Raw genomic sequence first — 16,495 nt, 5'->3', positions numbered from 1 at the left:
TTGGCCCCACACTCTGTGGCTCTAGGGTTCTAGCGTTCTGTGCTCTAAGAGCCAAGTCTCCGCCTTCCCCAGGGCTGTCACCCCACAGCATCACACATCACAGGGACTTGGCAAGAAGTGGGAGGGGGTGGGGCGGCCAGGGCTGTACCTGGGCACCCACCTGTGGGCTGTGGGGTGCTGGAGGCCATGGGGGCCCCAGCAATGGTTATAGAGGGGGCAGCAGTGGTGGGGTCCCCCTTTGTGGCCACGGTAACCACGGGGCTTTGGGGACAGGGTCTTTCCGGGACCTGCTGATGCCTAGTGAGAAGAGACAAGCAAGAGAGTGTAGGGGAGTTGGCGAGTGTGGGGCAACGCAGAGAAGCTACTTGGAACCCCACTGAGTAGACCTGAGTCCCCTCCAGATCCAGCTTCCTTTGGCACCCTCTCCGCCCACTGGCGTCCCAGCAGGGTACAGTCCGCGGTGGGGTGTGGCCCCAAAGAGCCCTGGCAGAGGCAGGCAGTGCCCCCAAAAATCATGTCCGAGATTTGGAATCTGCCACCAGCTGGCTGCTTGAATGGGCAAGTCCTCTCCCGCTGACTCTCAGAGCAGATGGCAACACCCGCCTGGGTGCAAGGATTAAATGCGATACTATGAGTGTCCTGCTCCGCTGCTGCCTGACTCTGTGAGTGCGTGAGACACGAGGGCGTGATGATGGCGTCATGATAGTCAGCCAGGCACCCACACCCGCTGAGTTCTCAGGACTCCATGACCCTCCTTCAGATGGTCTGACTGCTCTGGGGCCTGAGTTGACCTGGGTGCACCAGGTTCCGGGCTTACCTCCCCCAGCCTCCCCAGAGGTGATAGCTGCAGGCTGCCAGGCGGGAGGCCGAACCCTGCGGAAGGGCTGGGAGGGGGGAGAAGGTGATCCCCACTCTTGCCTAGCAGGAGAGGGAAGGGGGCCGGGATTCACCCAGGGGCCAAGGGGACCTTTCCAAAGCAGCAGTAACCAAGCAGCTGAAAGCGGGGAGAAACTGAGAGGTGGGGGCTGCAGGTGCCAGGGGAAGGAAACATGGGAAGGAGCAGTGAAAGGTGAGATGCACGTGGATACAGTTAGAGGGCGGAGTGGGGCGGCTCAAGGGCCCAGCTGGGACAGGACAGCCCCTCCTTTTTTCTCCTGCTCCTTCCAGGACACGCAAAGAGCCTCGTGCACTGGGGGCCCCAGCAGCTTCCCCAGGGCAGGGACTCAGCTGTGTACTTACTGCCAACGGAGGAGCCTGCAGCGGCACCTGTGGGGAGAGAGGAGGGTCACAGAGTGGTGGCCAGAGGAGCAAGGAGCCCTGCTCACCTCTCTGCAGAGGGGCAGGCAGGGCCAGGGGGCGGGCGTGGGGAGAAGGAAACTTGGATGTCACAGGCAATTCTGAGCCCTCACTGTGCACGGACTGGGATGCATGGTGCCCTGACAGGGAGGGACCGCTATTAGCCCATTTTGCAGGTGGAGAAACTGAGTCTCAGAGCCATGACTTATTCTATCAGGGGACCTGCCGAAAAGTATCAAACACTCGCTGGGGGCTTCACACATGCCCCTCTTGTTTGATTTTAGACTCTCCAGTCCTCCGGTGCAGGACACAGGAGGGAGGCTGTTCTGGGGGTGGGAGGGGGCAATGGGATGTCCAAGAACGTGAAGGTCACAGCCACGGGGGCAGACTAGTCTACTGGAGGCTCTGATAGAAGTTGCCACCACAGAGAAACCACGCGTGTGTTCTCATCTGGGGAAATGCAGGGACGGCCCGGTAAGTCACTGAAACATTATCGCAGTGGCCACCCCGTGTTGAGTGTTCTCCACATGCCAGGCACTGTGCTCACCAAGCACTGGCCCCACGTGAGCCATTCGGTCCTCACAACAACCCCACGGGTGGGGGGTGGCAGTGTGCTCCTGATTCTACAGACGAGGAAACAGCTCTGGGAAAGAAATGGCCTGTCCAGGGCCACATAGCTGTGAGTGGCAGAGGCCTGACTCCAATCGGGACTTTCTATCTGTGTGTGTCCGCTGGGGCCACGGGAGGCCTAAGGCCGTGGTTTGACCAGGTCTCATGGTACCAGGGTAAGAACTGGCACCGTCCTTGAAGCAAGGAGCCCAGGCCATGGCCTTCCCTCCAGGTGTTCCTAAGGAAGGGTGGGAGTGAGGATACCCTTCGCGTCTGAGAGGCCCTTGGGGACACTGGTGTGGGCAGGGGGACGTGTGGTGCATGGACCTCCCCTGGGAGGATGAGCCCACCGGACACTCCCTCCTGCCTTCAGGGAGGGTACTGGTTAGACACAGGTCCCCAGGGGAGGCTGACCCTCAGAACTAACCTTTGAGGGAGGGCCAGGCAAAGACACGACAATTATGTTACCACGGAAGGGTGTGGGGTGACGGCTGAGGGTGGGGGGCAGGCAGGAGGCTGGGGGCAGGCACACGGGGCCAAGGTGACCTCTAAGCTGGACCTCAAGGGGAGAGAACAGGCCAGGAGAGGATCAGAGGGGCGAGGGGAGTGTCCCAAGCCACAGCACCATGAAGACCCAGGCACAAAGACATTTGGGGTGGGGGGCGGCTTTCAGGAAAGTGTACCTGGAGGGAGTTGAATTTAGAGGTGGGGGTGGGAAGTGGTGGGAAGTATGTGGGGATGAATGAGGGCCTTGTATGGGGGGTGCTTGATGAGTTAGATTTCATTCTGAGGGCACAGGTGGGGAGCGGGCACCAAAGGTTCTGAAGCCATGAGCACCCAGGTGAGGAAGGACCTTGTTTATAGAGGGGAGGAGAAGCCGAAGGGCCCCCCAGGGGAGGTTGCCACTGCAGGGCTGAGGGAAGAGTGGGAACAGGTGGTGATGGGGCTGGACTGGACGGTCACTCCGAGACTTGCAGGTTGGCTCCCAGGGTGCTGGCACCACTGGCTGAGACGGGCACATGGGGGCGGGCAAAATAACCTGGCTTGTTTCACTCCGTGTCTCTGGGCTCCTTTCTCCTGTTTGTCCCAGAGCAGGTGGGGGCCTGGGTGAGAAAGCTTTAGGCTGAGGACATGTAGCACTGCCAGGCTCACCCCCACTCCCAGGGCTTGGAGACTCTGGGGAAGCAGGGAGATGGGGGGTGAAGCTCCCCCAAACAAGGAAGCTCCAGGTGCCCCTACAGGACGGAGGGGAGGAGAGGTGTCAGAGGCAATGGCCTGGCCTGTCTGCCCGCCGCTGGTTGCCAGGACATGGCCTCCAGCCTGGGTCCCCACGGTGTGCGACCTGCAGGTCGGAGTCTCCGTCTGTGGGTGTCTGAGACCTTGCAGGATCCTTCCAGGAGGAGAATGGGGCCCAGAGAGAAGGAGAGGAGGCATGGAGGAGGGAGGGAGGGAGGGAGGGAGGGGGGAGGCCCGCAGGACAGGTGAAGGGAGGCGAGCCTGCCAGTCAGAGAGGGAAATGACAGGGACTAGAGAAAGGGTTCAAGAGATGGTTCAGGGAACAAAGAGATCAGGATGGGCACCTGGGGAGGAGGGAGCCGGAGGGGCGGCTTGTCACGCCCAGAGCGTTCTCTGTGCCTTTGAAGGCCTGGGAGCGCCTGGCAAGTCACCCCTTCAAAGGCCTGTCACGAGCAGCCCAGCACACGCACGAAGTGCCTCGCTGTGAGGCTTTCAGCTTTGATCAGCTAAAGTCACATAAATCTTTCACTAGTTGGTCGGTGGAGGGGGCGGCGCCGATGGAGGGGCTCCTGCCACTGTGTCCACGTGGGCGGGGCGGGCGGGCGCAGAAAGCCACTGCCCAGCTGGGCTTTGGAACCAGGAACAGTGACTGGCCCTGAGTGCCAGTGCTGGCACATAACTCGCAGTTAAACCTAGGAGGGCAGTGCGGGTGCCGGGCCTCAGTTTGCTCGTCTGGAGTAGAGTAGTAATAATGACAGCACCCTGCGGGGTCGTTGTGAGGGCTCTGTGAGAAGCTATGCATGAAGGGCCAGCTGCAGCCTCTGTCACAGCACTCAGCAAATGTCAGACATCCCTGAAATCACTCAGGGTGGGTCTGGAAGAGCCCACCCTAGAGCCAGCCCAGGCCCTTCCCTACAGCTTGAGACACCCTGGGAGACACTGTGGACCATGCTCGGGGTCTCCATGAATGGGTGTTCAGGCAAACGCTGTTTCCCTGAAAATAAGACCTAGCCAGACAATCAGCTCTAATGCGTCTTTTGGAGCAAAAATTAATATAAGACCCAGTATTATATTACATTATATTATATTATATTATATTATACCCGGTATTATATTATATTAATTATATTATATTATAAAGACCTGGTCTTATATTACAGTAAAATAAGACTGGGTCTTATATTAAGTTTTGCTCCAAAAGATGCATTAGAGCTGATTGTCTGACTAGGTCTTATTTTTGGGGAAACACGGTATGTAGGCACACCCCAAGGTTGTTTCTCTGGTGGGGGAAGGCTGGGCCCCAAGAGGAGAAGGCTGTGTGGAGAGCACAGCTAGGACCCGGGAGGCAGGGGACGTGGGCGAGGGCCTCTGAGGACCCCTCTGTAAATGGGATAACAGGAAACTTGTGTCCAGGGGCCCTCTGAGGGTTGATGGGGTGGTGAGCAGCAGCTCTTAGCCGCATGTGGCAGGCTGTAAATGCCCCAGAAATGCCGGTTATGAGGGAGGCTGCAGCTAATCCGCGGGGCCTTCTCTCCAGTCTTGGGGTGGAGAATGGGGGACAGCAGAGAAGGTGCTGGGCAGCTCAGCTCGGTCCCCACACCCAGAAGCTTTTGGCAGAATGCAGGTGTGCCAGAGGGTCTTATTATGAGGCTGGCGCTTGGGAACCGCCTAACAAGGGGTGTGAGTGTGTGTGTGCACATTTATGTGTGTATTTGTGTGTGTGAGCATGTGTTTGTGCATGTGTGCATGCATGTATGCTTGTGTGCATGCATGTTTGCACATGTGTGCATGTGTGCTTGTGTGTGTGCACATGTTCTGTGTGTGTGCGTGCATGCATGTGTGTATGGTATGTGTGTGTGATCCACAACTCCTAGGGTGGGGGAGACCATAGCCCTGCTGGGGAGATGGGGCACAGTGGCCAGGACACAGAGGCCCCTCTGCCATACGTACACGCGTTGGGAGAGCCATGGGGCAGCGGCAGGTAGGAGCCGGCCCGCCAGGACCGGGCACGGAAGTTCTTCTTGCACTTGCCACAGTCGGGGCCGGTGGTGTTATGCTCACACTCGCACTGCAGGCTGCCCTCGCGCACAGAGCACAGGTTGGCGTGCAGGTTGCACTTGCACCTACGGGGACACAGGGACAAAGACGTCAGCATCTTTGGGCAGCCGGCTGGGTCACTGAGGGAAGGGCCTGGGAGGGTGTTGCGGCTGGCCTGGAAGGGACCTGAGAGGCCCCCAGTCCAGCCTGCCACAATCCTCCTTCAGGACAAAAAAATCCCCTATTCCCCTCCCATCCAGGGAACCCCATTTCAGCCCTTTCCCCTGGACTCGCTGCTGCTGGTCTACTCTCCTCTTTGATCGTGATTTCAAGAGTTTCCTACATCTCGGTTGGGGTGGGGGGGGAAGGTGACAAGGTGCCCTTGTCCCAGATGCTGTATTTCTAGCAACGCAGCTTCTGATCACCTTTGCTCTTGACCAGGGTGGGTTGATAGGTGTCAAGAGCTGCTCCCCAGCGCCGTGTTGTATAGACTGGCCCAGCCCCAGGCTGCCTCTCTGCTCACAGCCGTGGCCACACCCACGCCCTTGAAGGCAACGGAAAGAACCCTGACTCCCAAATGCCTGTCAATTCATCCACACGTGCATTATTCATTCATTCATTCAAATATTTATAGGCAACTCATTATTCTGAAAACCAGTAAATAAAGGGAAAGAATCCAGCATTTCCTGCCTGTGCTGTATAAACTGTACCTCTGGGTAACCAATAGTTGATGAAGGGATGTTTCTTTTCTTTTCTTTTCTTTTTTTTTTTTTGAATTTTTGTAAGAGTTTATTGGAGGCAGGGAGCAAAATGTAAATGTTCCCCGAGAGGATGTTTCTTTTTATAGACACAGTCCAGCTAATAATTGAAGGAATGGTAGCATTAGAAGGTCTCCATTTAGCAGCCCCCCCCCAATGAATGGCTCTGGGCACTGAGTATCAACAACCTAGAACATCCCAGAGAGAGAAAACAAGAGAAAGACACACCCCACCCCGAAGCAGTCTGGTCAAAACAAATTGAACTTGAACATGATCAAGCCTCTGGATCCAGCTACGAATTTACAGGAATTACAGAGGACAGAGAAACATACTAAACAACACCAGGGGGACACAATCAGCAAAATCCAGACTGAGGGACGCTCCAGGGGCGCTGACCCAGTTTCTTTAACAGATGACCGGCAAGGGACAAAATTTACTACGGATGGAGGAGGGACCCAGCTCCAGAGAAACCTCAAAGGCAAATCCACCAATTGCGGGGTGTGGGCCTCATCTGCATCTCGATTCAAATAACCTCTACGCTCAACTACACAAACGGAATGTAGATTCATGACAAAGCTGGAAACGTGAACCCTGACTCTATTTGATGAATCGAATGAACATTTATTGGGTGCGGTGATGGTATCAAGGTTATGTTTTTAAAAGTCCTTGTCTTTTAGAGATAGATACACACTGAAATATTTACAGATGCAATCTGACATCTGGGATTTGCTTCAGAATAACACAAAAAGGGAGAACATGGGCAGATGAAACAAAAAAGGTTGGTAATTGTTGATAACTGCCGAAGTTGGGTGACAGATATATGGTGGCTCATCGCAGTAGATTCTATTTTTGCGTGTATGTTGGAAATCTTCCATAATAAAAAGTTAAGGAGAGAGCGAGCTGTACATTCTGATATGGAAGACTTCCAAGATATAGTGTCAATATTAGTCAAAAGCAAATTGCAGAATGATGTGTTTAACAGAACCCTATTTTTATTAAAATATGCAAAGAGAAATATTTATAGGGTACCTGTTATGGCCAGGCTCTGAGCTGGGGACAGTAAGTATAATGGTCAACAAAGGAAAGGGGTCCCTACTCTGATGAGGTATAGGGTCTAGCAGAGTGACAATGAAAAACAATCAGTGATTGGGGGCGGCCAGTTAGCTCAGTTGGTTAGAGGGCGGTGCTCTTAACAACAAGGTTGCCGGTTCGCTCCCCGCATGGGCCACTGTGAGCGTCGCCCTCCACAACTAGATTGAAACAACTACTTGACTTGGAACTGATGGGTCCTGGAAAAATACACTTAAAATAAATAAAAAGTTAAAAAAGTATATTTAAAAAAATCAGTGATTGGAGGAGGGTAGGCGAGACGCATAGGTGGCGCACAGGGGAGTTTTAGGGCAGGAAAGCGATTCTGTACGATGTCGTGGTGGACATGGGACATTATGCATTTGTCCAAACCCACAGAATGCACAGCACCAAGAGTGAACCCTAAAGTCAACTGTGGGCTTTAGTTAATAACAACATATCAGTGTTACGTCCTCAACTGTAACAAATGTACCAAATAACGGGAGATGTTCACGGCAGGGGAAGCTGTGCACGGCATACAGGGTACTGGGAATTCTCTGTATAATCTGCCCGATTCTCTGTAAACCTAAAACCTAAAAATGAATAAAGACGATTCATTTCGTAACAATAATCAAGCAAAGCTTTAAATAACATTGACTGTTACAGGTGCCCGGTGTGATACAAAGGAGAGGGTACGCTGGATATCCTAACTTAGTCACAGGGGAGCAGGATAAGCTTCCAGGAAGAACAGCGTTAAGCTCTGACCTGAAGGAGGATCAAGAGTTACTCAGGCAGGGAAAGGAGACCTTCTAGAAGGAGGAGAGAGCATGAGGGAGGACCCCAGGGCTAAGAAGAGCTCACCCTGTGAGGGCTGAGTGTCGGAAGAGCACAGACTGACACAGGATGGAGGGTGCACGTGTCCCGCTTTGGCTCACATTTAATATCACTGTGGCTGCCCCATGGAGAACGGTTCATCTGGGGGACAAGAGCCAGGGTAGGGAGAGCAGTGAGAAAGCTGTGCCCTGGCCATCTACAGAGGACAATGGCCTGGACTAGAGGGGAGTCACCTACGGCCACCAGGGACGCCTGGTGTGTGTGGCATTTCCCCCTCATTGTTCCCAGCATTTCTTCTCTAGCTCTTAATCTCCCCCACCTTCATCCCCCACCTTCCACTGGGCTGAGGTTTGCTTTTCACTCTCCCCGCTCCCAGTCCTGAAACCCTCCGCTCCCTTAGCCGGGTCTCAGCCACACAAGGACCCGTTAAGTCCTGGCGTCGCCCTCCTCGTTGGTTAATCAGGCCTGCGGACCCTTCCCCTTGGCTCTGGCTGCCTCCCTCGTGACCTCTGTCTCCTTCTGATGGCAGCACCTGCAGGGCTGTGGGGCCGACTTTCCAGGACAAGGATCCCAGCCAGAGAGATTGGCTGACCATTTCCAGGAGGTCTGCGGGTCTGAGCTACCCCACTGCCTGCTGGCTTCAGAATCGCCAGGGCTGCTGTTCTTCCCGGAGTTTCTCTCTGCCCTCAGACTATCCTGCAGAATGGCTACAGAAATCAGGGTACATCCGTGCTATGGAATATTATAAAGCTAGTAAGTATTACGTTGTCAGAGGCTACTTCAAGTCCTGGAGAATGTTAGTACAAGTGTGCCAGACCATGCTGACCAAGCACAGTCTTCTCGGTCACTTCATGTTTTCTACATTCTCTGTAGTGAGCAGCTATCACTTTTATAAGCAGATACAAACTGCTTTTTAGAAATAAAGTCAGGCCTGGGTGGGGAAGGCGACTGGCTCCGCAGCTCACGCACACCTCCCGTCTTAGGAGGAGAGTGTCCTTCAGGCCTGGGGTGGGGAGCTGTTTGGGAAACCACTGCTCCATGTACACACCACCCGCTCTCAAGTCCCTGGTCCAAGGATGTCTCCTGAATTCTTTGGAACAGAATTCTACGCAGAGCAAAGGCCCTGCTCTCTGCGTTAGCCGGTGCTGAAGTCGGCATTATTTTAACTCCGGTTTCCGCCTACAGCCTGGATGCTGCTCGGTGAAGATTTCACTGTGACATAGAGCTGAAGTTAGTGGCACTTGAGAAAGCCAGTTCACTGTTTCTCTAGAGTTTCAATCCACGACCACATATAGACTGTGGGCCTACTACGTGCTCTGCTCTGGGAAAGGAACAGAGGGGGATGGACAGGCGCCTGTTAGCACCTGAGATGGTCCTTGGCAAAGAACCAAGGACCCAGAGATGGGTCCTTGGCAAAGATGGTCCTTGGCAAAGAAAGGTTCTGCTTAAACCTAATTGGTTGACACATATGATGCTCTCTAATGCCCTCACACCCTGCTGCCTGGCCTCCCCCTATACCCACTGTCACAGCGCACATTAGCCTATTAAAGGCTCTGACGAGTCCTGCAGGAAAGAAACCTGTCTGACTTTAACAACAGTTTGCAAAATGTATTTGACTGTGAAAGGTTTTAATTTTTTTATTCTTCTCAGTTCCTATTTAATATCCCACTGAGCTAGCTAGAGAGGAACACCCAGCTGTGTGGAACCAGGAATGTACTCCATGCCTCTGGCCTGAGGACGGGATATTTTTAGATATCAGCTACATAAAGAAAAGATTGCCATCTTAACTTTGGGTGATAACGTTGACCTTGGTTTGTTAAAAATGCACAAAAGAGGGGCTGGCCCGGTGGCTCGGGCGGTTAGAGCTCCGTGCTCCTAACTCCGAAGGCTGCCGGTTCGATTCCCATGTGGGCCAGTGGGCTCTCAACCACAAGGTTGCCAGTTCAATTCCTCGAGTCCCGCAAGGGATGGTGGGCTCTGCCCACTGCAACTACGATTGAACACGGCACCTTGAGCTGAGCTGCCACTGAGCTCCCAGATGGCTCAGTTGGTTGGAGCGCGTCCTCTCAACCACAAGGTTGCCAGTTTGACTCCCGCAAGGGATGGTGGGCTGCGCCCCCTGCAACTGGACCTGGAGCTGAGCTGCGCCCTCCACAACTAAGACTGAAAGGACAACAACTTGACTTGGAAAACAAAAAAGTCCTTGGAAGTACACTGTTCCCCAATAAAATCCTGTTCCCCTTCTCCAATAAAATCTTTAAAAAAAAAAAAAAGAAAAAGATAAAAGACAACCTCAAAAGAAAGCACTACATTAAAAAAAAATGCATAAAAGACCAGCTGAATGTGAGAAGCATATTGTAATGCTGATAGTAGGGAGTCACAGAGCTGGACAGGCCCTGTGGTACAGGTGGGGGCGAGGCCTGCTGCCTGCCCAAGGTCATGTGGTTGGCTGTTCCTGACCCAAATCCAGATGCCCCTAACCCCGACTGCCCCGCCCCCTGCTGGCCAGCCCCACCCACCAACCTCAAGTCCTTCTCCACCCTCCCTGGCGGAGCCCAGCCATGAGCACAGCATGGTGCCTCCTCTACCAAGGAGACCTTCCCTGCCGGGCAGGGCTGCCAGGAGGGCCCACAGTACAGGGAAGCCTGGTGGGGGTGGCACAGAAACAACTCACTCAGTGGAGGTGCTTCTTTGTCTTCCTGACTTTTGCAGGAAGCTCTGGGTGATGCTGTCAGTGTGTGCATATGTGTATGTGGTGTGTGTGTATGTGAGCGTATGTGTGTGTGCATATGTGTGTGTGTCTGGTGTTTGTGTATGTGAGTGTGTGTGTGTGGTGTTTGTGCACGGGGACTGACTGTTCTGGGTCTCTCTTTGTGCCCCTCTCTCTGTGTCTCTCGATGTCTGTGTGTGTGTGTCTCTCCCTCTCCCGGTTTGGTCCAGCATGTGTTCTGACCTTGCTTTCCTCCGGACCTTTGCACATGCTGTTTCCTGTGCCTGGAACATGCTGCCAGGCTCTGCCCGCCCCTCCTAAAGCTAACACATAGAGGAAGTGTCATGTTCAAGGCCAAGTCACCCACCACACACATAGGGCTGAGATGAGACAAAGCCCCTGCGTCTACTCAGGGCTTGTGGCCCCTCCTTTTGCCTTTTCTGGTGACTGTGAGATGGGAGCCCTGGCCCCTGGTCCCACCAGCCTGAGTGTTCTGCCACTGACTGCTGGACCTCCCTCGGCCTCAGTTTCCTAACCTACAAACTAGGGATGGCAGTGGCACCTACCTCACAGGCTTGTAAGGAGCAAAGGAGACATGGCCAGCAAAGCACTTGCTAAGAGCGTGTGAGTGCTTGACAATTGTTAGGCTCGCGTGGGTTTTCTCATTTCTTATACTTAGAGCTTCTAGAGATGGGGGACGGTGTGGGGGTCCTGAGCTTTCCCTGAATGAATGCATCGATTCTTCACAAGAGCCTTATGAAGAGTGTATGTCATTTCCACTGCACAGACAAGGAAACGAGGCACAGAGATGTTAAGTTGCCCAAGGCCACACAGCTGCTGAACCCCACGTTAGGAAGCGTCTCAAGCAGGCAGCTGGGCAGAGGCCTGGAGAGCCCTCAGGGCTGGTTCTCAGAAGGACATAGGCTCAGAGAGTCCAACCAGCCCACGGTTCCCCCAAACACAGTTCTCCCCTTCCCTCCTTCAGGCTGCTAGCCTGTGATTTCTCGTCTATATTTCTAGGAGGCCCTTGGGAGATAGAATAAATAATATAAATGAGCAAGAATATAAAATAATTTACTGGGCACTCATACATGAACAGGTACTGTGCAACGTGCATAATTAATGGGATCCCTGTGAAAACCCAGAAGGCACCTCTCTCCCCATTTTACAGGTGAGGACGAAAGATTCTGGTAGGTCAAGTGCCAGTAACTCACAGCCAGGCTGTGGTGGAAGAGGTGGGGTTTGACCCAGGGATGTTGGGTGCTAGAGTGGGACCTCATGGCCATTCTGCCACCCACGTCTCTCTTGGCGTAAGGTACTCCCCTTACCTTACGCTGATTCCACTTGGGTAATAAAGACCGGGGAGGGGGCACTAAGTCCCGACCCACTCCATGCCCGGTGCCTACGGCCCTGCTTACCAATTTTGCAGCCTGGCCTTGGCCAAGGAAATGCAGCCACAGAAGAAAGAGGCCCCCTTTCCCACCTTCCCTCCCAACACCAGCTTCGGCCCACGTCCAGACCTGGGGGGTGGTCCAGACTCCCGGCTCCACCTCGAGCTCAAATCTTTCCCCTGCATCCATGGGATCAATTTTCCCAAGGAATTGCTTTCTGAATTTGACCTTCGAGAACCATCAATCTCACCAGAAAACCATCACCTGAGCCGCCTGACCCCGCGACACAGCACTTTTCGGCTCATCCATCAGGAAGCATTATTTAATAATGAACAGAGGGACAGTGTGAGGCCTGCCAGCCCACCAGCCCTGCTGCCACCCCTCCCCCTTTAACTCTTTGGACGGAAGTAGCAGTAGCTCCACAAGGGGGAGGTGGGGAGAAAGAGAGAGAAAGGGAGAGACAGAGACTGAGAGAGAGAGAGGAAGAAAGGGGGGAGGAGAGAGAGGAAGGGGAGGGTGAGGGGGTGCTGAGTCAGCAGCCAGACTCTCCCCCAGGTCCTACGGCTGATTTGCTGGGTGACCTTGAGCAAGTCACTTCTCTAGGTCTCACACCTTTCATTTGCAAATTGGAAGGGTTGAATTACACCAGATTTTCACCTGAGTTATTTACTTGTTCGTAAGTGCGTCCCACACTGCCTGGCACACAGTGGGCTCTTAGTCTGTGCGATGACGCACAGAAGCTTTTTGCACAGCGTCTGGCACAGCACAGCTGCTCGGTTAAAGGCCAGTCAGGGTCAAGGCGGGGCTGGGGCAGCTCGTGCCGGGTGGTGACCAGCCTCAGCATCTATATCTCCTGGCCTGTAAAACAGGGAAATAGGGCTGTTGGGAGGCTGAGGTGAGCTGTTACGTGGGGAGTGCTTCACACGAAGCCTGGCACATAGCGAGCCTTCCATACATGCCAGGCTTTATCACGGTCACAATTGATAATGGCCAGCAAGTGACAAAGGTGGGAGTGTGGGGGTTCCTAGGAAAAAGATCGGCCTTAGAGGGCAGCGAGCAGGTGCCCAGCCCCAAGGGATATATCCCCTTGTCCCCTCTCTCAGCAGCCAGCACCATCCAAAGCAGACATGACTGACATGTTCTCTAGGCCCCAGGGGACCTGGGTCCTCCACAAGGAGGCCACACTCACTGGTACTTAAGTTCACTTCCCTGCCACTATGGTTGCCAGATTGTGCAAACAAAAATACAGGATGCCTGGTTAAGTTTGAGTTTCAGGTAAACAGTGAATACTACTTTTAGTATAAGTACATCCCATGAAATATTTGGGACGTACTTATACTAAAAAAAATTGTGTTCTTTATCTGAGATACAAAATTATATGCGTTCTGCATTTGACCTGGCAGCCCCACCTGCCATTCCTGCTCACCCTCGTGGCCAAGTCAAGGCCCTTGGCCCAACCCCTGACCTCTCACGAGGCTTGGCATGGGGTGCACCCACTCCCCACTGCAAGCTGGCCCTGCTGCCTGCCTACCTGACAGATGGCCACAGCCACGCACGCCAATCAGTTGTTCCTTTTTCTCAAATTGATGAGTTCCTAGCGAGCCCCAGGAGACCACGACAGTTTGGAGACAGCGCCAGGCCTCACCTCCAGGGGAAGGCCATCCCAGACACCCCAAGTTCTCGGGATACTCGCTCTGCCCCATCAGGGGCGACTGGCCACACTGACTTCACTCCATCCTGTGCACCCGCCAGGCCCAATGGGGTGCCCAACAGGCACACGAAGCCATCGTCAGGACGGCAGGGGCATTAGCCAGTGCCAGGCCAGAGCGTGCCCTGCCCAGCGGGGAGGGGCAGGCAGTGCCCGGGAGCTGCCAGTGGAAGCGCCATCTGGACATGGGCCTGGCACCAGAGCTCCGTGAAAATCGTGAGCGGGGCCCTTCCCTCCACAGGGTGAGAGGAGAGGGTGTTTGGAGCGCCTCCCAGACAGGAGGGCGGGAGGGATGTAGGTCAACTCCTGGCTGCCGGAAAGAGTGATGTCATTCTCTCCTTGGGGGAAAACCAGGGAAGCGAGGGAGCGGTGAGCTGGGTAAACAGGGAGCCGGTGCCAGGGAGGAGGGGGCCAGGCTGGCTCCCCGCCGGCACTTCAGGGTACTGACACCCACCATCAGACATGGGGTGCACAGCTGGGTTCAGGGGACAGCCCAGGACCCTGGTGGCTCTTGGTAATTGGTCACCTCTGTCTGGTGTCTCCCCACTTCTTCCACCCTTGTCTGTACAATATTACGCATAGGCACGCAGAGAGCAGAATGCATATTTCTGACACCTCGGAGGCTAGAGTTGTTAGAAACAGACTATTTTAAAGCAGCCAGCAGTGTCTTCCCATTTCTCTTGCCAGATAGAGCATTTATCTTTGGGTAAAGACTGTTCTTTTGTTTTGGGCAAAGCTTTTTAATGGACTTTTAGGTTATGGGGCAGCAAACCCCAAACCTACGCTGGTCTGGACATGTTCACACACGAGGATGGATATGCCCTGCAGGACGGGGGAGAGGGGTGAGGTCACTAAGGCACCTCCTTCCTGGAGGGGCTTGTGCACCTGGGGTTGGGGGCCTGGGCTCCAAGGAGGAAGGATGTGGCCATGGAGGGGGCTGAGGGGCTTCCACTGCCAGCCTGAAGGTGGCCGCAGCCATTGGCTGGATCTCAAGGTCAGTGCTGGCTAATGGCCACCCTCTGGGATAATTCCCATCCACTGTCTCCGGGCCTGAGGCAAGTTATGATACAACACCATGGCCTGGGGGTCCGAGACCTTCTCTGGGGGGGTTAATGGAGAGACTGTGTCCTTGGCTGGAGCACAGCCGTGTGGAGATACCGGCAGCAGTCAGAGAACAAAGCAATGGTTAGGAGAAAAGCCTGGCTGGACCAAGAGGTGACAAGGGGCCAAAAGAACACACTTGGGGATCACGGTATGGGGAACCTCATAATAAAAATGGACTTCCAGCTAATTAGTGGCATGGTGGCGGGGCTGGGTATTAGAGGGAAGAGATGGGCATTCCACGTGGGTGCCGGAGAACTTGAACCAGCAAGCAAGGCCTGCTTCTCCGAGATGCGGGCACTGAGAGCAGAGCTGTAGGGAGCAGGGCCTGGGAGGCCTGGGGCACCTGACGCGACCTGGCTTTTCCAGGGTAATGTGGAAAAATGCTGGCTGGGGCTCCTCCCAGAATGTAATCAGGCCGGCAATTGAGTTCATTGGCCAAATCAGGTTTGGGCTGCTGTGAGTCTTTTTATATTAAGTGCTTTAACATACATCACCTCCTCCAGTCTATTGATGAATCCTATTACCCATTACAAAGCCAGAGGCGGCTTCTCAGTGAACAGGAGAGAGCCTGATTGGGGGCGCAGAGGGCTGGTGGGCTTGGAATGTGGCTCAGGTTGACTGACTTAAGCAGAATCACTTCTTCCCCTGTGGGAGGTCCCAACACCCTGAGGGAAGGGCCAGGCCCAGGTGACAGGCCAGGGAAAAGGTGAGGAGTTGCTGGGTGTGATGGTGGAAGCGGGGCCAGCAGTGGGCGTGGGTGTTAGCAAGCCGGCTGATTTTTCCTCCCTGCCTCCCAGCTCCTACAGTCTATCTAGCCCCTTTCTTCTCTGGAAAGACTTACTGGCAGTTAAGACTCATTCATTCATATAAGTTCATTTGTTCATGAATGAATGAGTGAATGAAGTCAAGAAATACACAGCCTGCCCACCTGGTTCCCGGTGCTGGCTCTACAGGGCGAACAACCAGACCAGACCCTGCTGGCTCAGAGCTCAGAGCCTGGGGTGAGGTGGGGGTGGGGTCAGTAGCTATGACAACACAACTGGCAGTGCTGCTTTCCTTAAGGCCACAGAAGGGGACAGTGGGATGGCTGCCCAGGTGTCCAGCCTTCGGGAGCCCCCGAGAGGGGCTGTCTGAGCCAAGCCCTGGGGAACGAGGGGTTTGCCAGACAGCAAGGCTGGGTTGTACCAGCAGAAGGGGCAAACCAAAGGCAGGTCAGAGGGACCCACCGTCAGGGTGGCTGGTCTGTGAGGACTCAGGGAGGCTGCGAGGGAGGTGGGAGGCAAAGCCTGTGGACCACATGGGCAGAGTCACACCCCCGGAAATGGTGTGTGTGTTCAGGTGACTCAATGCCAACTCCTCACAAGTAACAAGAGCTCTCATTTCCTGAGCACCTACTTACTGCATGTTGGGCCTTGAGCTGACCTGCAAGTTCTCAGGCAGTCCTCACAATAGGACCCCATTTTACAGGTGGGGAAACTGAGGCTGGGGAACTTGAAGAGACTTGCTCTGGGCCGTAAGCTGGCAAATGAAAGAATCAGAATTCAAAGGCAGGCTTCTTTTTGACACCAAGCCTTGGAGCTATCGACTCATTACAGAAAGACCTCTTGGAGCCAGGACTGATGGGGGCGAGGGGGGCGGGTCCTGAGAAGTGAGAAGCAGGGTTTCTGACCTACAGATTACATCTGTTCTGTTCTCCTCACACATCGGGAGGTCGCCCTCCGTCCTCTCACGCGCTCCCTCCCAC

At 54.4% G+C, this 16,495-nt stretch overlaps 1 protein-coding gene across 3 annotated transcripts in view; it reads right to left on the bottom strand.

Annotated features, from left to right (window-relative positions):
* The window catches only part of NTNG2 (netrin G2), a 70,297-nt gene that overhangs the window by 11,158 nt on the left and 42,644 nt on the right, over positions 1-16,495 (bottom strand). For all 3 annotated transcript variants that reach the window (XM_081065276.1, XM_081065278.1, XM_081065277.1), the window contains 2 exons: positions 5,092-5,264; positions 1,240-1,266 (listed from right to left, as the gene is read on the bottom strand). In XM_081065276.1, the coding sequence (XP_080921402.1) occupies positions 1,240-1,266; positions 5,092-5,264 (200 nt within the window). The remainder of the gene's footprint in view (positions 1-1,239; positions 1,267-5,091; positions 5,265-16,495) is intronic.

This window comes from Rhinolophus hipposideros, assembly GCF_964194185.1.
Source record: "Rhinolophus hipposideros genome assembly, chromosome: 11".
NCBI classification, from domain to species: domain Eukaryota; kingdom Metazoa; phylum Chordata; class Mammalia; order Chiroptera; family Rhinolophidae; genus Rhinolophus; species Rhinolophus hipposideros.
This window is presented reverse-complemented; position numbering and strand designations above follow the sequence as displayed.